Here is a 23,681-nt window from a genome sequence, read left to right as displayed (position 1 = left end):
AGAGAAAAAAGTAGGGATAGTAAGGCTATGCATTTACCTTTTTGGATGCAAATAAATGACTATTCAACCTATTCATTAATTGAGATATACATGTGTTTATCTTCACTTAGAAACCAATGCTTCAAGGGGGATCTATTTACAGGATGAGGAGATCAACCTGGAATGGGTGTCTCTCACTTGTCAACATGCACCACTCATTGTAATCATAGAATCCCTCTTTCAGCACTGGAGACCAACTGCATCAAACTTATCTTTAAAAAATACTAGAAATGGCTTCTTTTTTAAATCAAGGTTTTGAAAGTACAAAAAAGTAGGGAAAAGTAGGAAAAGAAGGGCCCGCTTGAAAGCCTGCAGACAGATAAATCACATTGAAAAAAAGTGCACAGGAACAATAACTCTGGCTGCAGTATGATTGAGTAATTGCCCTTTATTTCCAATCATACTTATTTTTTGTCCTGAGCAGAACTTGATCAATCTTTGAGGTATTAAATTCAAACTTCATATGCAGATAGATCTCATTGAAGAGAAGTGCAGCGCATAGACAGGCTACAGTTTTTTTTTTGTTATTACACGTTTATTTATATACTTATTTGTTTTGCCAGAGCAGAACTTGAAAAATCTTCCAGATATTGATTAGATACAGATAGATCTTATTGAGAAGAAACCATAACTCTGAATGCAGTATTTTTTTATTTATTGCCCTTCATTTGCATTCTTATTTTTAGATATAACCAAATGTGTATTTGTGACCAAGTGTGTATATGTAATCAAGTGTGTATATAATCAAGTGTGTATATGTAACCAAGTGTGTATATGTAATCAAGTGTGTATATGTGACCAAGTGTGTATATGTAATCAAGTGTGTATATGTAACCAAGTGTGTATATGTAATCAAGTGTGTATATGTAACCAAGTGTGTATATGTAACCAAGCGTGTATATGTAATCAAGCGTGTACATGTAATCAAATGTGTATGTAACCAAGTGTGTATATGTAATCAAGTGTGTATATGTAATCAAGTGTGTATATGTAATCAAGTGTGTATATGTGACCAAGTGTGTATATGACCAAGTGTATAGATGTGAACACTATTTCAAAGTTTCAAGCATATGTATTCATGCTCCATCTGCAAGTGACACGACCAAGATGTCACGTAAGCCAATTAACAAGGCAACATGGATAAATGCAAAATACAAAACTTCATCTAAATGCCATAATAGCTATTTTATTCTGAATCAATAGCATAAAATCAATAATCAATAGTACAGATTAAAACAATCAGCTTCATTTTTTTTTTAGTTAGACCTTTCTTGCCTTCTTTGTTTTCCGGTTTACACTTTCGTTCACTTTTTCTTTAACCTTCTTCTCAGCGACGGTTTTTATCTTCTTCATTTCTGCTACATTATCACCATCATCCTTCCTTTCAAGCGCCCTCTTTCCTTTAGGAGATTTCTTGCTCAATTCAATCTTTTGTTTTGAATTGTTCTCCTTTTCGACTGTCACTCTTTGGTTCTTACCGACAGCTTTGTTTCCTTTTATAACACCTTTTCTTGGAATTTTGCTTTTTGCCACTACTACAGCTTCTTCCTCATTTTCACTCTCATCACTGTCTTCCATTTCAACATCACTGTCAACCTTTTTATTGTCATCATCATCACTTTTGTCATCTTCATCATTATTATCACTACTGTCATCCCCATCTTCTGATTCTTCTTCCAGCTCTTCGCTTTCCTGCGCCTTTTCTTCTTCACCATCTTCCTGCTTGCCCTTCTTTCTTCTTTGTTTCACTATTTTCACCTGCCCATCTGCCCTGATCTTTACTCTGGCGTCTTCAACTGTGGTGATCTCATCTGTTAGCTCTGTCAATTTGTCTTCCTTGATGTCCGGCAAATCCACATTCTCAACCCCACCTGCCAGTACAAAGCAGTTTATATGTTTAAGCACAAAAAAACACAATCAAACATTTTAAAAACACGATCAAACATTTTAAACTACCATGCTTCACAAAAATCATGGTCTCAAAGTAAATTCATGTCCAAAATATAAACCTTTTAGTTATTCTTTAAGTATTTTTTTCATTTTTTAACTTTGTAAATAGTCCTATGATCTTCTATTTTATCATTATACATTTAAAACATTTCCTCCTTACCCATGTCAAAATACACTGGCAGTGACTTTGTGTTTGCACTCTTAATGTAGATGTTCTTAACGTTGTTGAGACCACCAGGCAATTTGTCCCCTAGCTGGCTCACCACGGATACAATGTTGTCCACAATCTTAGACATACCTTGGCGGCTGTGGCCAACAGTCAGGCAACTAAAGCAAAGAAAAACATTGTAGAAAACTATTTACTGATTTAGTTTCATAAGATAACTCTAGCTACACAATGTACTTGTTTAACTCTAGATACTTGTTTTCAGCTTGAGTGATATACATCGATATAGTAATAAACTTCTACTAATTATATAATGAACACCACTTGCAGATCAAGTATATATTGTTACACTTATTCTTAAACAAACATGAATAAGCAATTCTTTCCGAAAATCAACTGGCTGCAGGCATGGGAGTACAGCGTTTTTCAACTTTATATAACAGTAACGCTTTGTCCATGTTCAACTTCATATACCAGATGGCTTTGTCAGTACTATTACCTGTTTGACCCAGACCCTTGAATGACCAGGCGTGTGTTGTTGACCATATCTTCAATCTCGGACTTTAGGGCCTTTGCTGAAAGGTTCACCTTCATTGGAACCAACCTGCACAAGAAACAATTATTTGATTACACAGGTCAATTTTTCTTCTTCATCACCTTGAAACATTGTTTCAAACACATTAATAAATTATTAAAATTCTTTTAAAGAGTTTATATTCATTTCAAATTAAATTACTTACAAGTTCTCAAAGACAGACAGTTGTATACATTTATCACAATTAATTAATATGTTGGATTGCAAGAAAACTCCCATTCACCCAAGCCCCAGGTACACCCACCTCTTCTTGGCAAAGAAGATCTTGCCCAGTTGCCCCGGCAGCAAGCCAAACACAGCCTCATCAGCCAGGTAAAGGTCGTATGCCTTAGCCAGACTCCGTTTAGCACTGTGCATACTGTAGTCAGTTCGCAAGGCCTTCAGAGGGATTATCTGGAACCGACAGAGACGCATAGTAGTAAATTATTAATTATAGATAAAAATGGAAACTTCATGTTATATAACTAGGGATGCAAACGAATGGCAAAATTGATATTCGAATATTCGTTAATTCTTTCGATTGAATATTCGATTATCAAAATACATATGTTATAAGTTGTAGTTAACTATTATTATCATTCACTAAAGTAATAGCCGAGGCATTTTAGCCCTACTTTGCCGTAGCTAGTATGCTCGGCGGACCCTGGTTTTCCCAAAATGAGCCTCAGAAATTCCCCATTTTCGGAAAGAAAAAAGCAATACATTATGAACAAACAAAAACCAAAATTGAATAATTTCAATTCCACTGCCTTAATATTTGTAGACAATGTAAAATTAGATGGATTTCTGGTTAAATGGCGCTATGCGTCAATGGAGGGTATTTCCGTATGATGCACAGCCTCGTTCTGGGATTGACCTCTACTAAAATATAACTATGGAAAAGCCAAACCAACTCGGGAACTAGTTATATAATAGATAACACCATATGTGGATTTTTACTCATTGAACATCAATAGAGAAAGTATATCGTAAACTGCTAAAATATACAGTTTCATTTCAAAGCACGAACAATGTATCGAAAACAAGGAAAACAGTATAAAGCACATAAACGTAACTACATTATTGTAGCACATTTTATTTATATCATCACGGCGATTTCAGCAATGTTACACAACTTTATTTGCAGCCAAGAAAACATATTGGTGAGAAGACCAATTCCTTAAATCCTTAATTGTCAAAGGCATTTAAATTTACCGAAAATAATTTTTGATGTCACTTGTCTAATAGCCAGTTATTGTAAAATTACCGGGACTTTTTATAGTACCAGACGATAAGTCCCTAAATAAAATGACATATGATGCGTGTTTAGTGTATTGTCATCACATTCACACCTATTGCGTTATAGGCCAATCGTTGTAAAAACAAGACAAATGAACTTTAAACACAAGAACATAGTTGTAGGCAAACTGTTTATTATTCTATTTATTCAACAGCAAAAAATCGAATATTCGAATACCGATTTTGACATTCCATTACCAAACGTTTGATCGAAGATTCGAATTTTAGTTTGCATCGCTATATATAACCAATGCTACAGTTACTGGCAACAAAGAGAAGCTTTTTCACTCAAACGCAACAAGAAGGAAGCTTATACCTTGGAGATACATGATATGTTCTTTTTGTGAAGCAGGTCTTGATAATGCTGTACAGTGAGTTCATATTCTCGATTCTTCTTGTCCAGGTCCTTCACAAACAGACACACTTCCCTTGTGTCATAGTGGAGGGAGTTCGGAAGAGTTCTGAAAGTTCATGTAAAACATTCATCAAGGATAAGGTCATTATCAAATCAACAATGCTTATTAAATAATTAAGTTTTAATGTACATGTATTCTTGAAAAACAAAGGAAACATGATGCAAACACATAAACATTTAAACATCATTAATCCGAAGTCATCGGGACCAAGATAAATATTTCGGAATAGTTATATTTCGGATTAGAGTTTTTAAGAAAATGACAGTGTTTGCGCATTATTGGTGCCGTAAAGTATTAAGTCGTGAAGACTGCAATGTCCGCTATATGTTACCAACATGTTGCATTTTGTTTGAGTGATTGTTTAGTATACATTTTTGTTGAATTATTGTTTGATAAATGACAAATAACTTATTAGTTTTTAATATTTTTTTTATTAACATAACTTTATGCATGTCAAACAAAATGACAGCCAAGTATTAATTCTTAACAGTATTAACAAGTAACCGGGCCCTTCTCTGGATTGCTCTGTAGCAGGTCCAGTGAGTAATGTTGCAATCAAATTCGACAAGATCGACATTCCAAATGATATTCAGATCGAGTAAATCACTCACTATTTGACAACAATGTTTGTTACATATGTGCGCTTAATGTCATTCTTTAACTAGCCCTAGTTGTGCTTCATTAGCATGTCAGCCGATGCCCAAGAGCGATCGCAGTATGGTGTGAGAACTATGAAACAAGGATGTATAAATAGGTGTGAAATACCAAATCAAGACTGTTAATAATAATATAAGCTGAAAAATATGGACATACAATGGAATATTTTTATGTTTGACTCCAGGTATTTTCTTAAGCGTCAACTGTACTTCTATCTTCCCAGGCTGGTCCACAATGTCCACAACTCCCGAATCCTTCTGCTCAATCAGAGTCAGCAGGGCAGTAACTGCCTTCTCAACCTGAAATATTTTCGTAAGAAAATAATTTCAAACAAATCATAAATACACCAGTATTAACTAGTCTAGGATAATCATATTCTTGCAAACTTTATCTCTGCAATGTGTGACAGACCTGGCAATAAAACTGATCAAAAGATGAAAATATATAGGCTTATAAAAATAGTCTTTATCTGGGTTTCAGTTCAAACTATAATTATTTCGCAGTATCAGTCAATCATCCGACTTTTGAATCAACTAGCCTGATTTCTTCAACTTTATGCTTTTCATCAACAAACACCGTGTTATACATTGTATATTAAAAAATACAGAATTTTGGCAAGCCTGGAGAGAAGTATTTTACCAGTGCAGGGCTTGTTCAACAACATTATTAAAAGATGTAGTGTACATCCTTTGTTTTTAAACATACCAAATCCATACATCAAAGTGACTTGTCAAACCATTTTGCTGTTTTAAATATTAACAGAAAAAATGAGATTACAAAAATTACCCATCTTCATCCAAAAGAGGATTTTTTTTTGAGAACTATTAACTGTTTTTGAATGAAATTTCACTGGGAAAAATATAAGCACCTGTTCTTAAAAAATCAGTATGATAAGATTTATTATTGTATGCTCATTTTAAGAAATAATTCAAGTGCCAAACATACTCATTAAAATACGCTAAAATTACTGTACCAATAATTTCGGCCACTTAGGAAATTATGATTTAAACAAAACATAAAACAAAACCATGATTGCCCATAACATTTTATTTCTTTTTATTTTCTATAAAACAAACATGTTTCACTATTCAAAGGTGGAGTATTTTTCATTTTATTGAGCAGTAATAAATTGATAATCCCCTGCAGTAGCTTCAGAATGTTTTTATGCATAAAGTTGGGGAGAGAGTACATTGTAATTGGGCTTATTCTGTTGAAATCAAATTGCAAAACCAAACTAGCTAGAAACAGTTGACAGCCCAGTTAAGAAGATCAGTCGACAGTCAAGTTAAGAAGATATAGACTCTGATGTAGATAAAAGTATGACGTCGGTGTCTAAAAGTTTGAATGGTAACACGGACTGATCACAAGAGAAAAAGTCTGGTTAGCCTACAACTTCAGTATTTCAGTTGAACACCGTTGGCTCAAACTCACTTGGCTCAATTTCCTCGTTGGCTTGAATTTGATATAAAGGACCAATTTCTTTTTTCTGAAGGAAAGCATTCACACTTGGCTCAAATTTCCTGAGGCCCAATGTATTTTTGCCAGTCCCTTGGAGTCGAGCCAACAGTGTTCAACAGTACCTTCTTATGAGTTTACATCATTAACTTATGCAGGGTTTCCGCCAGGCCATTATGGCTTGTTGGTCCCAACAAGCCTTCTGCTAGCAAGGCTAGTTACTGGCAAGCATTAATTGTGCCGACATGCTTTATTTAAACGATGATCAATTTGACAAAACATGTTTCGACTGCGATTGCAATGATTGCAACACTTGATTGACAGCCAGAAGGTGTGTCAGACGTATTACTATATTTTTATCAGCCAATCAGGATCAACACGTATTACTATATTTTTATCAGCCAATCAGGATCAACAACAGCCAGAAGGCACATCATGAGGATAGACGATGCTGATTACCCACTTCATCACAAGGTGTGAAAAACCTTATCCTTAAAAATGAGGTGATTATATTGTCAGAATACTTCAGAAATACCAAAAGAGAAAAAAACACCTTTTAACAAATACTTTTTAAGAATCGGATTGTAATTGGTAATTATAAATTAAAGCAATAGAACTGTCAACTTGTTTAAAATACATGATATTATACTATTTTGATTACTTAAAATGAAATAAATTGCCAGAGGGAGAGGAAATCCCTGTTGTGAATGGGTATAAATCAGCCGGGCTCAGAAGTCTTCCTTGATTTTCTTTACCCCCCCCCCTCCCAAACCCTTCCAACACGCCTAGTAAAAAAAAATTCGCCTAGATACCCTGTATCAGCCCCATATTTATTTTAATTTTATATCAAGAAACAATCAATGTTTACCGAATCTGTTTTATTTCCTCTCGAAGCGCCATGAAATGTAGTAAAGATTTACTACATTGAATATCAAAATAATCAAGTCTGCAGATCAATTAGTTTACACATCCGAAATGATTCTTGTCCGAATTTGTATTCAAAATGTAAACGATCAATTTTTTGATGAGTAATGAGCCATATCATGATAACAATGGGTACGTTTATTCATAGTTATAAATGGTTTTGAATTTCATTGGAAAACTCTACGCATGTTTCCTCGTATTTACCTGTTTTCTTTCGATCATCTTCGATTCGGACAAACACGTGCGTGCACTTCCGTATTTCAAGTTATAACGGCTAGCCAATGAAATTTGGTAGTAGTCAACAGTTTGATCAAGTGAAGTCAAGCATGCAGTAGATAACTTAACTAAATTGAATGGGAGCCTTGACCAACCTGGTCTATTGTAGAAGATTGTTTTGTCAGAGGTTGTCAAATATATCCATTGGTGTATACAAACAAGCCATTATCCAACGAAATAGACTACCCCGAGCTTGCCGGAGATGGCCTGGTTACTAGGATTAGTATTACTATTGTCGGAGATTGTTTTGTCAGAGGTTGTCAAATATATCCATTGGTGTATACAAACATGCCATTATCCAACGAAATGTACGCTGAAAAATGATTACGAACTGGAATTTCCATAAAATAAGCTTTTCGTCCAGACTTACACCAGTCTCAACAACAATCTCCTACTCCTATTTGCTGCGAAGATAAAGTTATTTTTCACCTTGACATTTGTACAGTCGATAAATGTTTGAAACAAAAATCCAACTCACCATCATATGTTTGTAATATATTGGTAGCAGCGTTAAAGTATATCATAGCATTGTAGTTTCTAAGCAATATCACACTATTTTCTATGAATATACGTTTTGCACCAGTTACACGCGTTTGGGGAGACGGCCCTTATAATGCAGCATTCATCATCGCGTAATACTGTTTATAGCGTATATTGAATTCTATGTGTTTTACGAGAAAAGCTTAAGTACGCATTAGCGAAAGCATGCATAAATATGGCTCTTAATTTTGTTTGCGTATTTACAAAAAAAGGTGTTTTCATAATTTTATATTACGATTGAGTATTTGAAAGTCAAAATGTTATTCAATCGAAAAAGAATGTTTTTTTTTAAAAATATGACGTATCGATAAGGAAGTCATCCAAATGGTACGCATGTATAAATAGTGGCAATACTAGAAGAAATATTAAATTTAAATCTCTCTCTCTCTCTCTCTCTCTCTCTCTCTCTCTCTCTCTCTCTCTTATTTCAAACTGTTGGTGATGTTAATATATTTATATATGAATTAAAGCAGAGACTGCAAGATGTATATTAACAAAACTGGCTTGCAGAAAATTAATAACTCGTCCAGATCATAAACATATGTGCTGTTTGCAGATTTTAAGTTACAATATTATCACTGGCACCGGATTTTCAAACTTTATCATTTTTTTTAAAAAATAATCTTATAATTCCTGACTAAAAAATATAATACCGAATATGTGAAAAAATATTTATTTTTTTTAAATATGCACTTTGTACTGTATAATATACTAACAGTATACTATAATAGTATATATAATATACTAACAGTTAGTATATTATACAGTACAAAGTGCATATTTAAAAAATAGTTTTCAATATTTTTTTTACAAATTCGGTATTATAATTTTTAGTAAGGAATTATAAGATTTTTTTTGATTTTTTTAAAAAATGATTAAGTTTGAAAATCCGGTGCCAGTGAATATTACTTGGGTTAAGCTATTATTGTAAAATTTCGGAAAGCTCTTACGAGGTTAAGACTTTCAGCACATAGTCTAGCAATCGAGGCCAGTAGATGGCATAAACCTGAATCTACCTGTTAATGAAAGAAAATGTCTAATTTGCAATATTCTGGAAGACCATTTTCATTTCTTGTTAGAATTATGTAATGACTTAAGAAAACAATACACCAGTAAATACTATTGGATAATACCAAATGTACCGAAATTTGTGAACTTATTACCAGTGACAGTTAGGCTACATGTAAAAAACAATCGATGTATAATATACCTACAGCTTTCGAAATAAGAAATACGATTGTTTATATTTAACATATCTAATAAGTTTATATATATATATATATATATATATATATATATATATATATATATATATATATATATATATATATATATATATATATATATAGCAGCCACTGTCTCCTTCATGTGATTATATTATATATATTATAGTTTGTATAATATAATAATATAGTGTTATTTATTGTAAAAGTTTGTAACTTTTAAATTGTAATTGACCACTGATCTATGAATTGTCATGATATGTATATATATATATGCATAATTCTTGTATGCTCATGGGCCTATGGCCTTTATACATTTGAAATAAACTAAGAAACTAATTTTTTTTAGTCAAAATGGTGCTTGCAACAACCAGAGAAAGTGAGTCAGTGATATTTGCCTTCTGTTGGATTTTCGTTTGCACAAAGTTTTGGTAGATTCAATAGTTTTGTATATCAGATAAAACTAATTATGTTCACCCTTAACCTTTCAGGAGTCTTATTTTGGATGCCCTAATTACAAACCACACTAGAATATAAAACAATGCTTTATATATTTCATATCAAACAATGGTTTCATTAATGTGGAAGATGTGATATCTTTATTTAATAATGATAATAATAATAATAATAATAATAATAATAATAATAATAATAATAATAATAGCTGGTGCGTCATAAGTTAAGTGCAGCATATGGGCAGCTTGAATGTTTGATGAGTGCTCGTTTAAAGCAAGATGTACTTTCTTCATGCTTTACGCGCTGATTTATGCGTTGCAGAATTTGGTATTAGATACTCACTGGCTTCGTATCCTCTAGCGCGTAGCTTGCATTTTGGAGATTTCTGTAATATGAGAGACATGCCCTACGTGTGGATTGCTGACTTCATGGGTCATGAACTTGTCAGCATTCTGTTGTGATTTCTGAGAAGAAACAAGAGAGGACATAACATCCCTGTATGATGTTGTCTGTCGAAATGTAGCCCATGGTTGACTCGGTCGGACTTTTACATGGCATCGAGAGTTGCTAGGATAATATATTGATTGTTCTATTGATTTGGTATGGTCAATATAGCTTTTGTAACGATGTGTGTTGCACTCTTTGAAGAGCCTTTTAACATAATGCGTTTTTGATGTTGTTGGGTTTTTTTAGAAATATTTTCAGGATGCTGTCTAATTTATTAGCGCATTTGTGTGATATCACTATGGAAGCAACAGTGACAAACCTAGTAGCCATACATGTAACGCATACCCAGTTAAAAAGGCCCAAAGATACTGAGCGAGAGACACGTGTCGTATAATCTGAAACCACGACTTCTCTGTATCAGCGTAAGTGTTAGTAAAAAAACTTGCATTCCTCCTTTAGGAATAGGGATCAATATATCACATTTCAGTGATGGAGGCAAATCTAAGTCTCTGATAATTGTACAGAAAAACACTGTCAGACGTGTTATAACTCATGTTTTGCATTTTTAAGGTGTTCACATGCGAGTCCATTTCCATTTGCTTCCTTTCCTGTGTTAAATGTATTCAACGCATTCCGGTAACGCCAATCTGTGTTCCACCTTATGGTTCAGGATATGACTCTAGCACGTGCGTATGCATAATTGACTATTGTTTGCATGGAGTTCCATAACTTCAGCTATGTGTTTGAATGATAACTACTTCGAGCGTTTGCCTGTCATTGATTTTATCTGTATTATTTCGTTTTTACCGCAGTTTAATCACTTCTTCGTGTCTGAGCTATAAAGAAAATATACGCTTTATTATTAGATGCTATAAATACATATTAGGCTTTGTAATTAAATATCATGCTAATTGCGTTAATGGCACACTTATGTTAAAAGGGTAATTTATACTAGTTTACAATAATGTTGAATAAAGCATGTCCAAATGGCGCACTTATAACTTTGAAGGGGGAGTGATCAATTCGAATGATTATTTGGCAGACCTTTGTCATCAGAAATATGGACCGGGTGTCAGCGCTCTGACTCTGCGATTGAATATGATACCACGTGTTACACCTCAAAAATAACTTAACTATCAAATGTTGAAATCTAACTAGAGTACATAAAGGGACAATTACTTATAAATATCTTAATGTAACTTCGATTTGGCAATTTTCAATAACTATTTGTACGCTATCCATTGTCAAGATATAGTAATCATATCTCTTAAGTTATCATTTGAGTTTCAATGACAGTTGTAGTTCTCCGATGATATGTGTTTAATACTTAGCCTGATAATTCACCAAATAACATTGTATACACTCGCTGGTTAAACGAGATAATGTATTTGATTGGGAAAATACCGAAATTGAAGCTTGTCAAAACTTGGATCATTGCACAACTGTTTTATTGGTAAACTATCACATGTGTTTATCTATCCAGGCTGATAATAAATACGCAAAGGACTACTGTTTTAAAGGTATTTATTTATTTATTTATTTATTTATTTATTTATTTATTTATTTATTTATTTATTTATTTATTTATTTATTTATTTATTTATTTATTTATTTATTTTTATTTTATTTATTCATTTATTTATTTATTCATTTATTCATTTATTTATCAAATTATTTATTTATTTATATATCGACCGATCGATTGATTGTATTATTCATTGATTGCAATATATACCTATTATTTTATTAATTCTTTTATTCATTCGATTTTTCTTTTTGCAACCTGAATATGCTCTGTTATATTTCCCGAACTTGCCGCATGTGGTTTTGGTTTTTGGTCACCAATTCAAATGGGTCTCATTCATTCTCATTTATCAGAGGTTTGATTATGATAAATCTAACGCATAGCATCATCACTCTGGTGAACGAGAATGCCTCCGAAACTTCGATTCCCCCGACAACGCAAGACCCCAATGTCGCGCGAAAGTAATAATGTAATATTGTTATATCTTGTTTCACAATCTATCAAAATCAATAAGTTTTAACTAAACTGTTCCCTCTAACACCCTCCTTTCCGGACATTGGGACACTTTCGTCAACAATATGGTCGTACGATCACTCAATAAAATTAGCACATCTGAGTTGCAATTATGCATTTTGCGAAACAGATTAATAGAATGAAGGCTTAACAATACATATTTGAATTTGTAAATAAAGTTTTCAATTAAATTTGTGATACTACTATTAAAACTACAACTACTTCTCCTACTATAAATGATAATGATAATACTAATATAATTATTATAAATAACAGTAACATTTTTTGTCTAACCTTGCAAATATTTCATTTATGTTTCATATATAACATTCTACCTGAATTTATTTCTTAAACACTGATATATTGTCAGAGGATCGATTCACGTCTTGAAATGCTCTGACATTTCTTTGATTCAAACTTAAGTTCACACGAAGAAGATCATATTTGTGACGCAATTTGCACGGATGTGATAATGCAAAATTTCGTTTATTTACTTTTCGTATATATACACCAGAAATTGATAAAGGAATCAAATCTATTTGAAGGCATGGGAATTTTTTCTTATAAAGAACGAAGAATTGATATATCTTATATTTGATTATGTCTTAATATTGACACTGGAATTATTATTATTATCAATATGTTTTATATAAAAATGAGCCGACAATACATCATTTAGGTTCGTGGTTTACAAATAGTTTATTCATTAAAGGTTTAAAAGTTGTTGCTTTTAATGATTCTGGTTAGTTTTGGCCCTGGGTATAAATTACACCCGATGCATATTGGACACAAAATTGGACGCATGAGCCATACCATGTGTAAGTTATCAAATATAAGGATAAAAAAATCTTCATATAATTATGCTTGTCTGGTGATGCATTTGACATCTTTACCATAACATATAGTGTATACCAATTTCAGCATAATACACTGGTTATGTATGTATGTTTTACATTTAACAGATGTTTGCAAATTTGAAATGGATTCCTTCCAATTCTTGAATTAATACAACCCTCTATTTCAGCGCGATACATGATTACAAGTTATCGAAAGTATGTGCTTTGACAAGAATGTCTCAAGTGAGACTCATTGCATGTTAAAATTAACCCATTCAGGGCTTTTTAATGCATTTTCAATACATGATTAAAAGCTAAAGAACAAAATACAAGTTAAATTAAAAGAAGTTCAAAAGTAGTTAAAATCTATCAAAACTGCTATGGGTTTAGTCAACCAATTATTAACAGCATTATAAGTACAACAATCCAAAATGGCCAAGCCATAATAAATTATTTTTATTTTGTAAAGATAACCATAGTTCGCCCACCCCAAATAAGACGATCTAGATATTTGGGGATGCTGGAAATCTTTTTCTCTCACCTGAGATAAGCATTCTTATTCATCAGGGGTTTGATTATGATATGGCCAGTGCTCCAGCCAGGATTTGAAAAGGGCAGGGTGGAGTTTTGAAAAGGGCAAACTACATGAGTCGTGTAGGGGCGATTGGGGGTCGTTGTGGGGGGGGGGGGGGGGTCCACCCCTGTCACAAGGGTTTTTTTTAGGGGGGGGGGGGGGGTCTCCACCTCGAATTTGTTTTGTGTTCATACTCAATTTAAATCATTTTCCATGATTTCCAGACTTGAACAAAAAAAGTTTGTTTTTTTTCTCCAAATTTGGAAGGGTGTGTTTGAATATCAAAATTAAAATTTGTCTTTTTGTCTGTGGTAGTATGATTGTACTTGTCTGGAGTCTTCTCTAGTGCAAAGTCACATTTTTCTCCAAAAAATCATGTAAAATGAAGAAAAAAGACAGTTGAAGCAATCAAATAAATAAATACACAAAAAAAAAAATATGTAGGGGACGAATCTTAGTTTGGTACGATCAGGATTGGGTACGAATGTTACATTCAGCCTGGCTGTTTTTTTAATTGTCTTTGGTAGAATAATGATTAATATGCTAATGTTTTAAAATAAAATGACAATACAAATCACTGCCCTTGCTTTAAAAATCACTTATAAAACATGGAACATTGATAAAATAACTCCGAAATTCGTTCTGACAAAATGGCGGTATCGGCGAATTTTGACATGATCGTAGCCATGATAGGTAAACAGTACATAAAGCATCAACATATATTTGTGGGTTACAATGAAATTTTTATCATGAATATTTTACAAATAAACTTTAAAAAACATTTACTGAAATGGTGATGTATTTGATTGTGTTAGCGCCACCTTTGTTATGTTTACAAATCGGCAGTGACCGTCTGCTTCAAATTAACAATGTTTAAATGGCGATTTTCGTCAGTACAATACAATTATTTTTAAAGATTTAATTGTGTTTGACAACCTTTTTGACCATCCCTTCACATTTTCTATCGCATTTTACGAACTTTCATCATTAAATGAACGAATTCTCAATGTATATTCTGATTGGCTGACATTCAATATCTCCGCCTTCTGCCGATGTTTCCCTATTTGTCTCTTCTTAATTATTGGATTAGAAGATGACCGATTATGAATACACTGGTCGTCTGCTCACTACACAATTAGCTGTCATATGACTTGGACAAGGCACATGGGAAGATGAAAGGGCAGTACGGCATATTTTAAGCAGTCAATGGGGGCATGATGACACCTAGCGGGAACACTACTATCATAAGTATTACGTAATTTGTCTCAATTATGACAGCGGATTAAGGGCTGTCGATATTTTATAATGATTTCAATAGTAAAAAGGGCACTAACAGGATAATTGGTGCTAACAGAGCATTTGTGAAAAGGGCACTACTCAAAAAGGGGACAGGGCGGTAAGAAAAGAGGCACGGGCGCTGCGCCATTGAAAAACGGGCTAGCTGGAGCACTGTATGGCATCATCACTCTGGTGAACGAGAATGGAGATTATAAGCATCTTCCATGGCCAAGAGTTTATGAGAGGTTCATCACGACCCGAGCGTAGGGTTGCGGAAACTATTTTTTAATAATATTTACTAATTTAATTTGAATATTCATGGACACTTGGCATTGTATTTTTACTTAACATACTGATGAGGTAAAATACACATATATGGTGAAATGGTGACAATTGGTATTGACACTTTACATATAAAGCCAGTTCACTACATTGATCATGCTCACACATAAATTCTATAGTCAGGATATCTCTGTGACATCATATATTAAATACATTGGAGGATCTAGCGGGGGCAGGGGCACAATTGCATCTGACCTCACCCGTTGGCCTGCATATGAATTGATATGATTTTATACGTGTCATTTCATTACCTCAGTGAAATAAGTTTTAATGGGGCCCCAGTTAGTAATTTCTTGATCCGCCACTGTTGACGATGTACTTGTGCCGGCAGGTTGAATACTGTTGTGTATATTTCTCTGGAAATTGTTCAATGTATGTATAAAATCTTAGTAAAAGCATTGATAACACTATGTGGTTGATTCAACATTCCTATAGTTTGAACATACTCTGGCAGGAAATTGCGGATTCATTGATTTCTATAAACAATATGGATTGAAATTAATTATGTAGTAAATGCTTGCTCAGTTAATCCCCATAGATCGCTGAGTGGCTGGTTAAATAAATAACACTACTATTAAGTGAAATACAACTTTAATCAAATGAAAAAGCAAATAACCTTCAGGTATATTTACATAGAAGCAAGAGGCCTGTCGTAAATGTAAATATAGATTTAAATAAAATTGAGGGGGATCAAGTTATTTCAAATATTAATATACAAAATTCTTCAACCCAGACAATTAAGGGATATTAAAGACTTAAATTTGCAAGTGATTTATTGATTCGTGCTATCACTCCGTTCATTTAAATGAAGGCTCCTGGGTGCAGCATGCCACTGGTAACCTTGTAGGAACGACAGCTTGCGGACTAGAATAAACAGAAGAATTATGTATAAAGCGTTATTTATGGAAACTATTGAAACGTCCTTCAAATAAGATACATAACTCCTGTTTTGTTCCAAGGAATGTTTTAGTTATGTCTGGGTCTTGGAGTCCTGGTTTCTAGCCTTAAAAAGTACTCTATTTTATTTAGAGGTCGTGAAGCTACCAGACAGATGTTGTTGTGTTGGTTGTCACTCTGATCGTATAAAACGATTAATACATTAACGTATAATTCATAAGTATATCATGACTTTAATATTTTATATTTTCTTTGTGATTATACGTATGTTTCATATGCGTAGATGTCATGACATTTTGCATTTATGTTTTATAAATATTAGTTTTGAGAATTCGAATCACAGGTGCGTAAATAAACTAAAATTCTCTAAGAATCACTGTCAAACATTCGTATAGGAATTTCTATGGCTGTATAATGTTACTGCAATCTATCAAACCATAATTTATGTACATCACGCTTACTGATCAAAAGTTCAACTCAAAAGATGACATGATTATTAGAAATATAAATTCGTCTATTAAATTATCTTTTCATGAAACTATTTTCTGTCTTTTACATTTCGTATGTTATACTACCCTTTAATACACCCGTTCGTTTTACATTTAAATTAGCGTGAAATAGAAATAAAACATAATTGATTTTCAAAACCAACAGCATGTTCAATAGATCACTGGCTTTCAGACATTGTTAACTTGAATAGACTGACAGGTTATTAATTGATAAATATTTAATACGGCAATGGTAATTGGATATGCCAATAATGAGTTGGCACTGAACCGGGCACATTAATGCAACTATAAAGGAAAAGCGACTTTCATTTACTGGATCGAATATTCTCTCTCTGTCCTGGTTTGATCTTTGTTTAATGTTCATTTCGCAGGAGTCAAGGGAACGTACCAAGAACAATACCTCTGTGGAATAAGCAGCTAGCTTTGTTTGCTGGGAACGTCTATAGTACATTGAGGTAGGTACATGTTATATTCTGTTCTGCTTGCGGTATGTTGACCACAGATACTTTAAAACTGTTTGTAAATAAAATAAAAGTGTTGCATTCTTTGTACTTGTAGAAATATTAAAGCGAGACAGTACCTCGTAATTCGAAGATACTTAATCGAAACATCGAGATAATAAGCCATAATGACGAGATAGTATCTCCTTATTACTAGATACTAAGTCCTAATTTGGAGGTACTTCCTCATGATGAGGCCCTAGTACCTCCTAATTACGAGTTATTATCTCCTAAGTGAGACTTAGAAGCTGCTGTTAAGGAGTCCAGTATCTCCTTATTATGACCACATAAGTAGGATTCACTATCTCATAATTAGGAGCTATACTTTCTCGTAAATAGAAATATAGAATGTGGCATTAAGAGGCATCTATAATTATACTATAGCAATGTCTGTGATTTTTAAAAAAAATCCAACTCAACAACATACCATTTCAGACGTTAAAAATCATGTTGTAAATGAAACGTATTCGTCGTTAAAATTTTAAATACACAATGTCATATACAATTCATTTCAGGAATGAACTGCGGGCTTGATGTCATTATCGGGGTATGAACGCAATTGGGCTGGTCAAAGTACGCGCGGAGTCCTTCGGACTCCACACACTTTGACCAGCCCAATTGCGTTCATATCCCCGATAATGACATCAAGCCCGCAATTCATTACTTATATTTACACCAATAGTTCATTATTTCATTCAATAATTGTTAAAAAATACTTCACTTCATTTAAGAAAACCTTGCAGAAACTCTTTCCTACCCATTCTGTAAATAGAACGACCCGACTGTAACCGGAAGCATTTTTTGAAATGACGTCACAATAACGCCGGAAAAGATCAGCCACTTGAAATCACTTTTAAACGTAAAATTCAAACACTTTAGGCAACTATTCATTTAAAATTTTAAAAATAATACTTTCTAAAATGTTGATTTATATTTTACGGAACCTGCTGACACAATACAAACAATAACAGTATCAATATTTTTCATGTATATAGTTATGCAATGAATTGCGATCCGAAGATGTTGCGTTCATCGGCTGATGAACGCAATTGCCGAAAGGCAGTTCATTTAAGGAATGGAAGTTGAGGAGTAAATATTTATATATATTTGGAGAGAATATTAAATAGTTAAAGTTTCAAAAAATAATAATAGAGATATACATGTATCAGACAAAAACAAAGTGCGTTTCCTGTAATTTTCACAATACATGTATTAAAACGAATAGTATATATCTTCGTGACATTAATTAGAGCAATAAAGTAAAGTGTTATGTTACACAGTAAACCAACGACCCGGTGAGGACTAGCAAGTTTGTATTGTGTCTTTTACAAACCGTTTTTGCTGATTTTTTTATTGTTGTTTTTGCGTTCCAATATCCTCATACTTGATTGAACTGTGTAAAAAAACCCTCATCTCGCTCCGTATGGCAAAATATGTGTTAAACAAAAGTGTACTTTGAATGTAAAAAAATCCAGACTCCGTTTTGAATAGAGAAAATGGCAAAAATGGACAGACCAAGGACCGCATTCCTAATGGCCGACGCAAGTTAACAACTTGAGATTATTTTTTTTAAATATTAAAGACATTTGCGTCGTTGTCTTGAGTTTTTGCCCATTTAATGAAACACTTTAGACGCTTTATGAGAAGTACTCAGAAAATGAAAAACTTTATAAAAAATGCCACACTTAAATCTACATCTTAGCATTAAAAGTTTAATGAATACATTTCAGGATGTCTTAGTTGTTATGATATTTGACAATAATATATCGCATGCTTATTAAAACCAAATATTTTTCATTTTTTATTTTGCATGAAAACCTGAGCCAAATTAAAACCAGCTTTATTCTTAAAAAGCTGAATCTTATTTATATGAAGTGTCATTCTTCTTACCAATTCCATTAAAACAATGTTAAATCATAAAGTAGAAATTTAAAATAATATCTTTCTTTCTACAATATGTGAAACACCAACTTATATTTTTGAAATCTGTAAATAATGATATCATAGGTGGTTTAATTTATTTTCAACATACATGTATATGTAGTGTTATTTCATAAGCCGTTTCAATGGACATCCATTTAAATAATGGGTAAAACGGACATTAATCATTACCTGACTTCGAATCTGACTTGAGATTCGTAAAATAAATACTTTTGGAAATTTTAAACTTAACCTTCATTGATAAATAGAGGGACAAACCCGCTAGCCAAAACAGTCTGACTTGTACAATGTTCACATAGAGGCTTGAGCAATAATAAAGACGTTTTTGTGTTATACTGCGTTTTTTTATCCATGTTATGACGTTTCTTTTGTGCTTCAGGTGCAATGGATGAAAACGACGTTGATAGATCGTCACAACGCGCCAATCTCATTGAACAACGAATGTTTGAAATTACATTGTCGTCAATTGAAACTCTGAAACATGCAACGGCTATTGAGCTTCATAAATCTCAAAACGAAATGAAGAAGCGGCTTAGAAAATACAGGGACAGACAGCGGGAGATAGTCCGAAATCGGTCGGATGTCGACACCGACCCGATAGAGGTACTAATGACCCGACAAATGAAGAATAAGGCGAAGGCAAAAATGAAAAGTCGCCCAAAGACCTGCGCGGGACAAGGCAGAACAGGGTCCGTTTCTCCAAGAAGCAAAAGTGTGACCCCACGTGTGCCAAAATCTGTGAGCAGCAGGATGTCCTCTCATGAGAAGGGTAACCAACTGAGACTGTTCTGCGACTCTTCCAGCGAAAATGAATCTGACGATTCCAATTCCGACGTAGAGTTGGACGGATCGTTCATGATTGACCAACAAAAGTCAAAAATAGATCTGAGGCCGAAAACCGCCATAGACATCTCCCGGCGTGGCGTCTCGCTGGAACAGTTTGTGAACAATGGGCGCCTGGGACCGGCAGTGAGGCAGGTCAGGTACTTTGACGAGGATGAGTTGAAGGACCGTGGTAGCTTTTACAGGCACCTGGTCGATAAGAGGATACAGGAGGAGAACAACAAATTAAACAACTTGGACGATGCTGTTGCCAAGTTTTGTGGGAGTGAAACAATTCAAACTATGACAAAGAAAATGCAATCGAAGAGAAACTTCTTTATGAGTAATCAAGAATGGGCAAACAATGTGAGTTCAAAAAAGAAATCGCAGGGAGGAGGTGATATAAAGGGTGGAAGTCAGCTCGGACGAATGGATGGCACTATACAAAAGGGCTCGCTTCGGCCTAATACGTCAGCTGGATTCCACAAACCAATGCGTTCCAATATAAAATCCTTTAAGCGACCTTCTTATATTGCAACCTAATGTAGGAGTTATTATGTCAATCTATTTATAAAAAGAGATCTTTTTGTTGATAGAAATGTTCTGTTTTGCTATTATATTAACACTTATAATTGTATATTAAATTTTGTATTCTTTATATTTACTTTCATATATGTTCTAATAATCCAGTCAATGAACGCTACATTTGTATACATGCACCAAAAAGCAGCCTCGTCATTTTTAATGAGAACCCCATCTGAACCTAAGCCCTGTTTTTATCACCTATTGGCAAAAAGTATCCAGAAAGTACCAAAAAACATCCTTTAATACGTTGCATATGTGTAATGCAAACTTTTTTCACGATCGTATGTATAGGTTTGTAAAAAGTGTAACTACTCCATTAAAAACGTTTTATTATAGATTTAATCATGTTTAATCCAAACAACGACAATTCAGAAACCGTATGTACATGCATACACAATCGTTGTTTCTTACGTTTTAGCACTGGTGAACACCTCAAAGTTGTGCTCAGTACATTGATGATTATGGTACTAAATGAAAAAAAGTTTGCACATTCATGTCTATACATCACAAGCATAAACTGAACTAAGAGTACCATGGTTGGAGGGGATTCAGTATGTTTTTTTTTCATGCAAATGGTAGAGCAAGTGCATCATTCGTTTTGATGGGTATTAAATCGTCAGAAAACTTAAGAAAACTTCGACCCAGTCGATTTGAAATGCAGTTTAACTTTTACTTTCAGTTTTAAATTCTTCGATATTTCCGAACCCTGATCGCTCATTTTTGTAGCTAATGTGACGGGTAAGCCGCATTGCAGGCATTATAAGGCAGGCCATTATGTAAACTCAAAAGAAGAAGGGTGCTGAACGTGCTCTGAGCTTTTTTTTCTGGTTCCCAGCGTACTCTGCACAACAAGAGTACGTCTGGCGTGGCCCACAAATGGCGACCTCCAGTGTAAGTACAGCAGATAGGGTAAAAGTATAAAAGTCCACAAAATATTTATTCCCTATAAGATAAAGAATACTCAGGGGACAGCCATTTCCAGGTTGTGCCAGGCCCCATAACGAAATTGTAAGGGCAGGTAACCCAGGCTATGAGCTTTATAGAACACTTTTTTCGGTCCCTAGACTTACCGAAATACGATTATTTACCGAAAGACGGATAAAATTACCGAAAGACGCATGAAAGTTACCGAAAGACGCCTTCTAATGCATTTATTTTATTGTTTTTATATTAATATTATACAAATACATTACCAAACAAAATTTGAGAGAAAAATATTAAAATATAATGATGTAATAGGTAGTTGAAATTTCAGTGTTCGAGATCGAATTTCGCGTGCCGACTCGCCAACCGAAAGACAGATAAAAGCTCTCAAAATAATCAATTATTCCAATTAATGATGATCTCATAATATTCATATAACTAAAACACACTCATAAAAATGAAAAAGTTCATGAAAATATTTACTTATTGTTCAATTGAATAAAGACAATATGTCAGTGAAATAGTTGTCTCCCTTCGCCAACCGAAAGACGATTTAACGCAAGTAAAAATAACTTATTAGTTGTTGTATTATGAAAATGATTATGAATTTGGATTCAAATAATAGAATTTATATTCTTATGGAAATGTTAGATCAATAAACAGCATTTGAAAGTATTTTGGAATATACTTGAAACATTGCCTTTGAAATAGGTCGAAAATGTCGTTAAAAAACATTTTCTTTTAAACTAACTTGGATCTACGGTATAGTTCAGGGCTTTCAAATTTTAATTTTTGTTTATATGAAAATTGAAAAAAGAAGTTTTTAAACAGCGAAGTTCTCATCTCCAGATAAATTAGCTTACTTATGGACACTAATAACCAGACCACACCAAATACACAAAATCAGGCGATGTTTAAAACAACATAATTATCACCCGGTATATGACACCCCACAAAGTAGCGGCACGTTTTTTGGGGGACAGTTTGGTATTATTGAAAGTGTGTTAATTTGGTACAGCACAAAATCAGGCGATGTTTAAAACAACATAATTATCACCCGGTATATGACACCCCACAAAGTAGCGGCACGTTTTTTGGGGGACAGTTTGGTAGTATTGAAAGTGTGTTAATTTGGGTAAACCCTTTTCGGCTCTGTGACACGTGTTGAGTAAATACCATAATAATTACGCATTAAAGGAACGCATTACGTGTACATTTATAATTGCGGGTGATTTTCACACAAATTGACGGCTTCATTTGAAGATTCATAAATAACAATCGTGAGTAAAAAGGTAAGTTATTGCTGTGAGTTTTAAAGAAGTCCAAATTAATAGAACTTTACACTCTGAAATAATTAATGATGGATGACATTCCTTGTGCTATATGTGTTGTTGACTGTAGTAGTGATCAATGCATACATTGTTCTATTTGTAGGAATTGGGTTCATGCTAAATGTCCGAGCAAGACCTTAAGTCATGGAGTGCCAAAAACCTCAAATTTGTTTGTAAATCGTGTGCATATAGTGGATTATCATATGATGCCGGAAACTCACAACCCCAATTTTCCGTCATGTGGACGATGATGTCTGTTGACATAAGCAACTTTGTACCAAACCATTTTGTACCTTTAGTAAATGATAGCCAAATCACTGAGTTTGAATTTGTAAACACGTGACAGTTACTTGTTACAAACAACTGTCCGTCAATCGCCGCTGCACTGGTGACCCCCCAATTTTCTTAGGCCCCATGTTCATACACGACCACAGTGATTTTGAAACATATAGTCACTTTTTTCATCACCTGAAGCTCAAGTTAGGAGTCAGTTCCGACAAATTGGTCATTGGAACTGACGATGAAAAGGCCTTGGTCAAGGCTATTGAATCTAGTTTCCCAGATTTAACGACCCTGTAAGGAATGAGGTATTTCCCCCAAACTGGACAAACAACAATTGTGAGTCCATTAACCATGTCCTAAAACAAACTGTGGATTGGAGGTCACAACCATTCACAAAGTT

At 33.8% G+C, this 23,681-nt stretch overlaps 2 protein-coding genes across 2 annotated transcripts; one reads left to right on the top strand and one right to left on the bottom strand.

Annotated features, from left to right (window-relative positions):
* Positions 1–1,205: 1,205 nt before the first annotated feature.
* On the bottom strand, positions 1,206–7,739 carry LOC128245963 (ribosomal L1 domain-containing protein 1-like). The gene is made up of 7 exons (XM_052964183.1): positions 7,685–7,739; positions 5,258–5,400; positions 4,345–4,489; positions 2,995–3,143; positions 2,655–2,759; positions 2,150–2,316; positions 1,206–1,910 (listed from the first exon to the last, which is right to left on the bottom strand). Exons 1-7 carry the CDS (start codon positions 7,700–7,702, stop codon positions 1,300–1,302), a joined length of 1,338 nt encoding a protein of 445 aa, XP_052820143.1. The 5' UTR covers positions 7,703–7,739; the 3' UTR covers positions 1,206–1,299.
* Positions 7,740–11,744: 4,005 nt separating this feature from the next.
* LOC128222819 (uncharacterized) lies at positions 11,745–21,077 on the top strand. The gene is made up of 3 exons (XM_052931951.1): positions 11,745–11,942; positions 17,268–17,351; positions 19,717–21,077. Exon 3 carries the CDS (start codon positions 19,722–19,724, stop codon positions 20,700–20,702), a length of 981 nt encoding a protein of 326 aa, XP_052787911.1. The 5' UTR covers positions 11,745–11,942; positions 17,268–17,351; positions 19,717–19,721; the 3' UTR covers positions 20,703–21,077.
* Positions 21,078–23,681: the final 2,604 nt, after the last annotated feature.

This window comes from Mya arenaria, chromosome 2 (genome assembly GCF_026914265.1).
Source record: "Mya arenaria isolate MELC-2E11 chromosome 2, ASM2691426v1".
In the NCBI taxonomy this organism is placed as follows: Eukaryota; Metazoa; Mollusca; class Bivalvia; order Myida; family Myidae; genus Mya; species Mya arenaria.
This window is presented reverse-complemented; position numbering and strand designations above follow the sequence as displayed.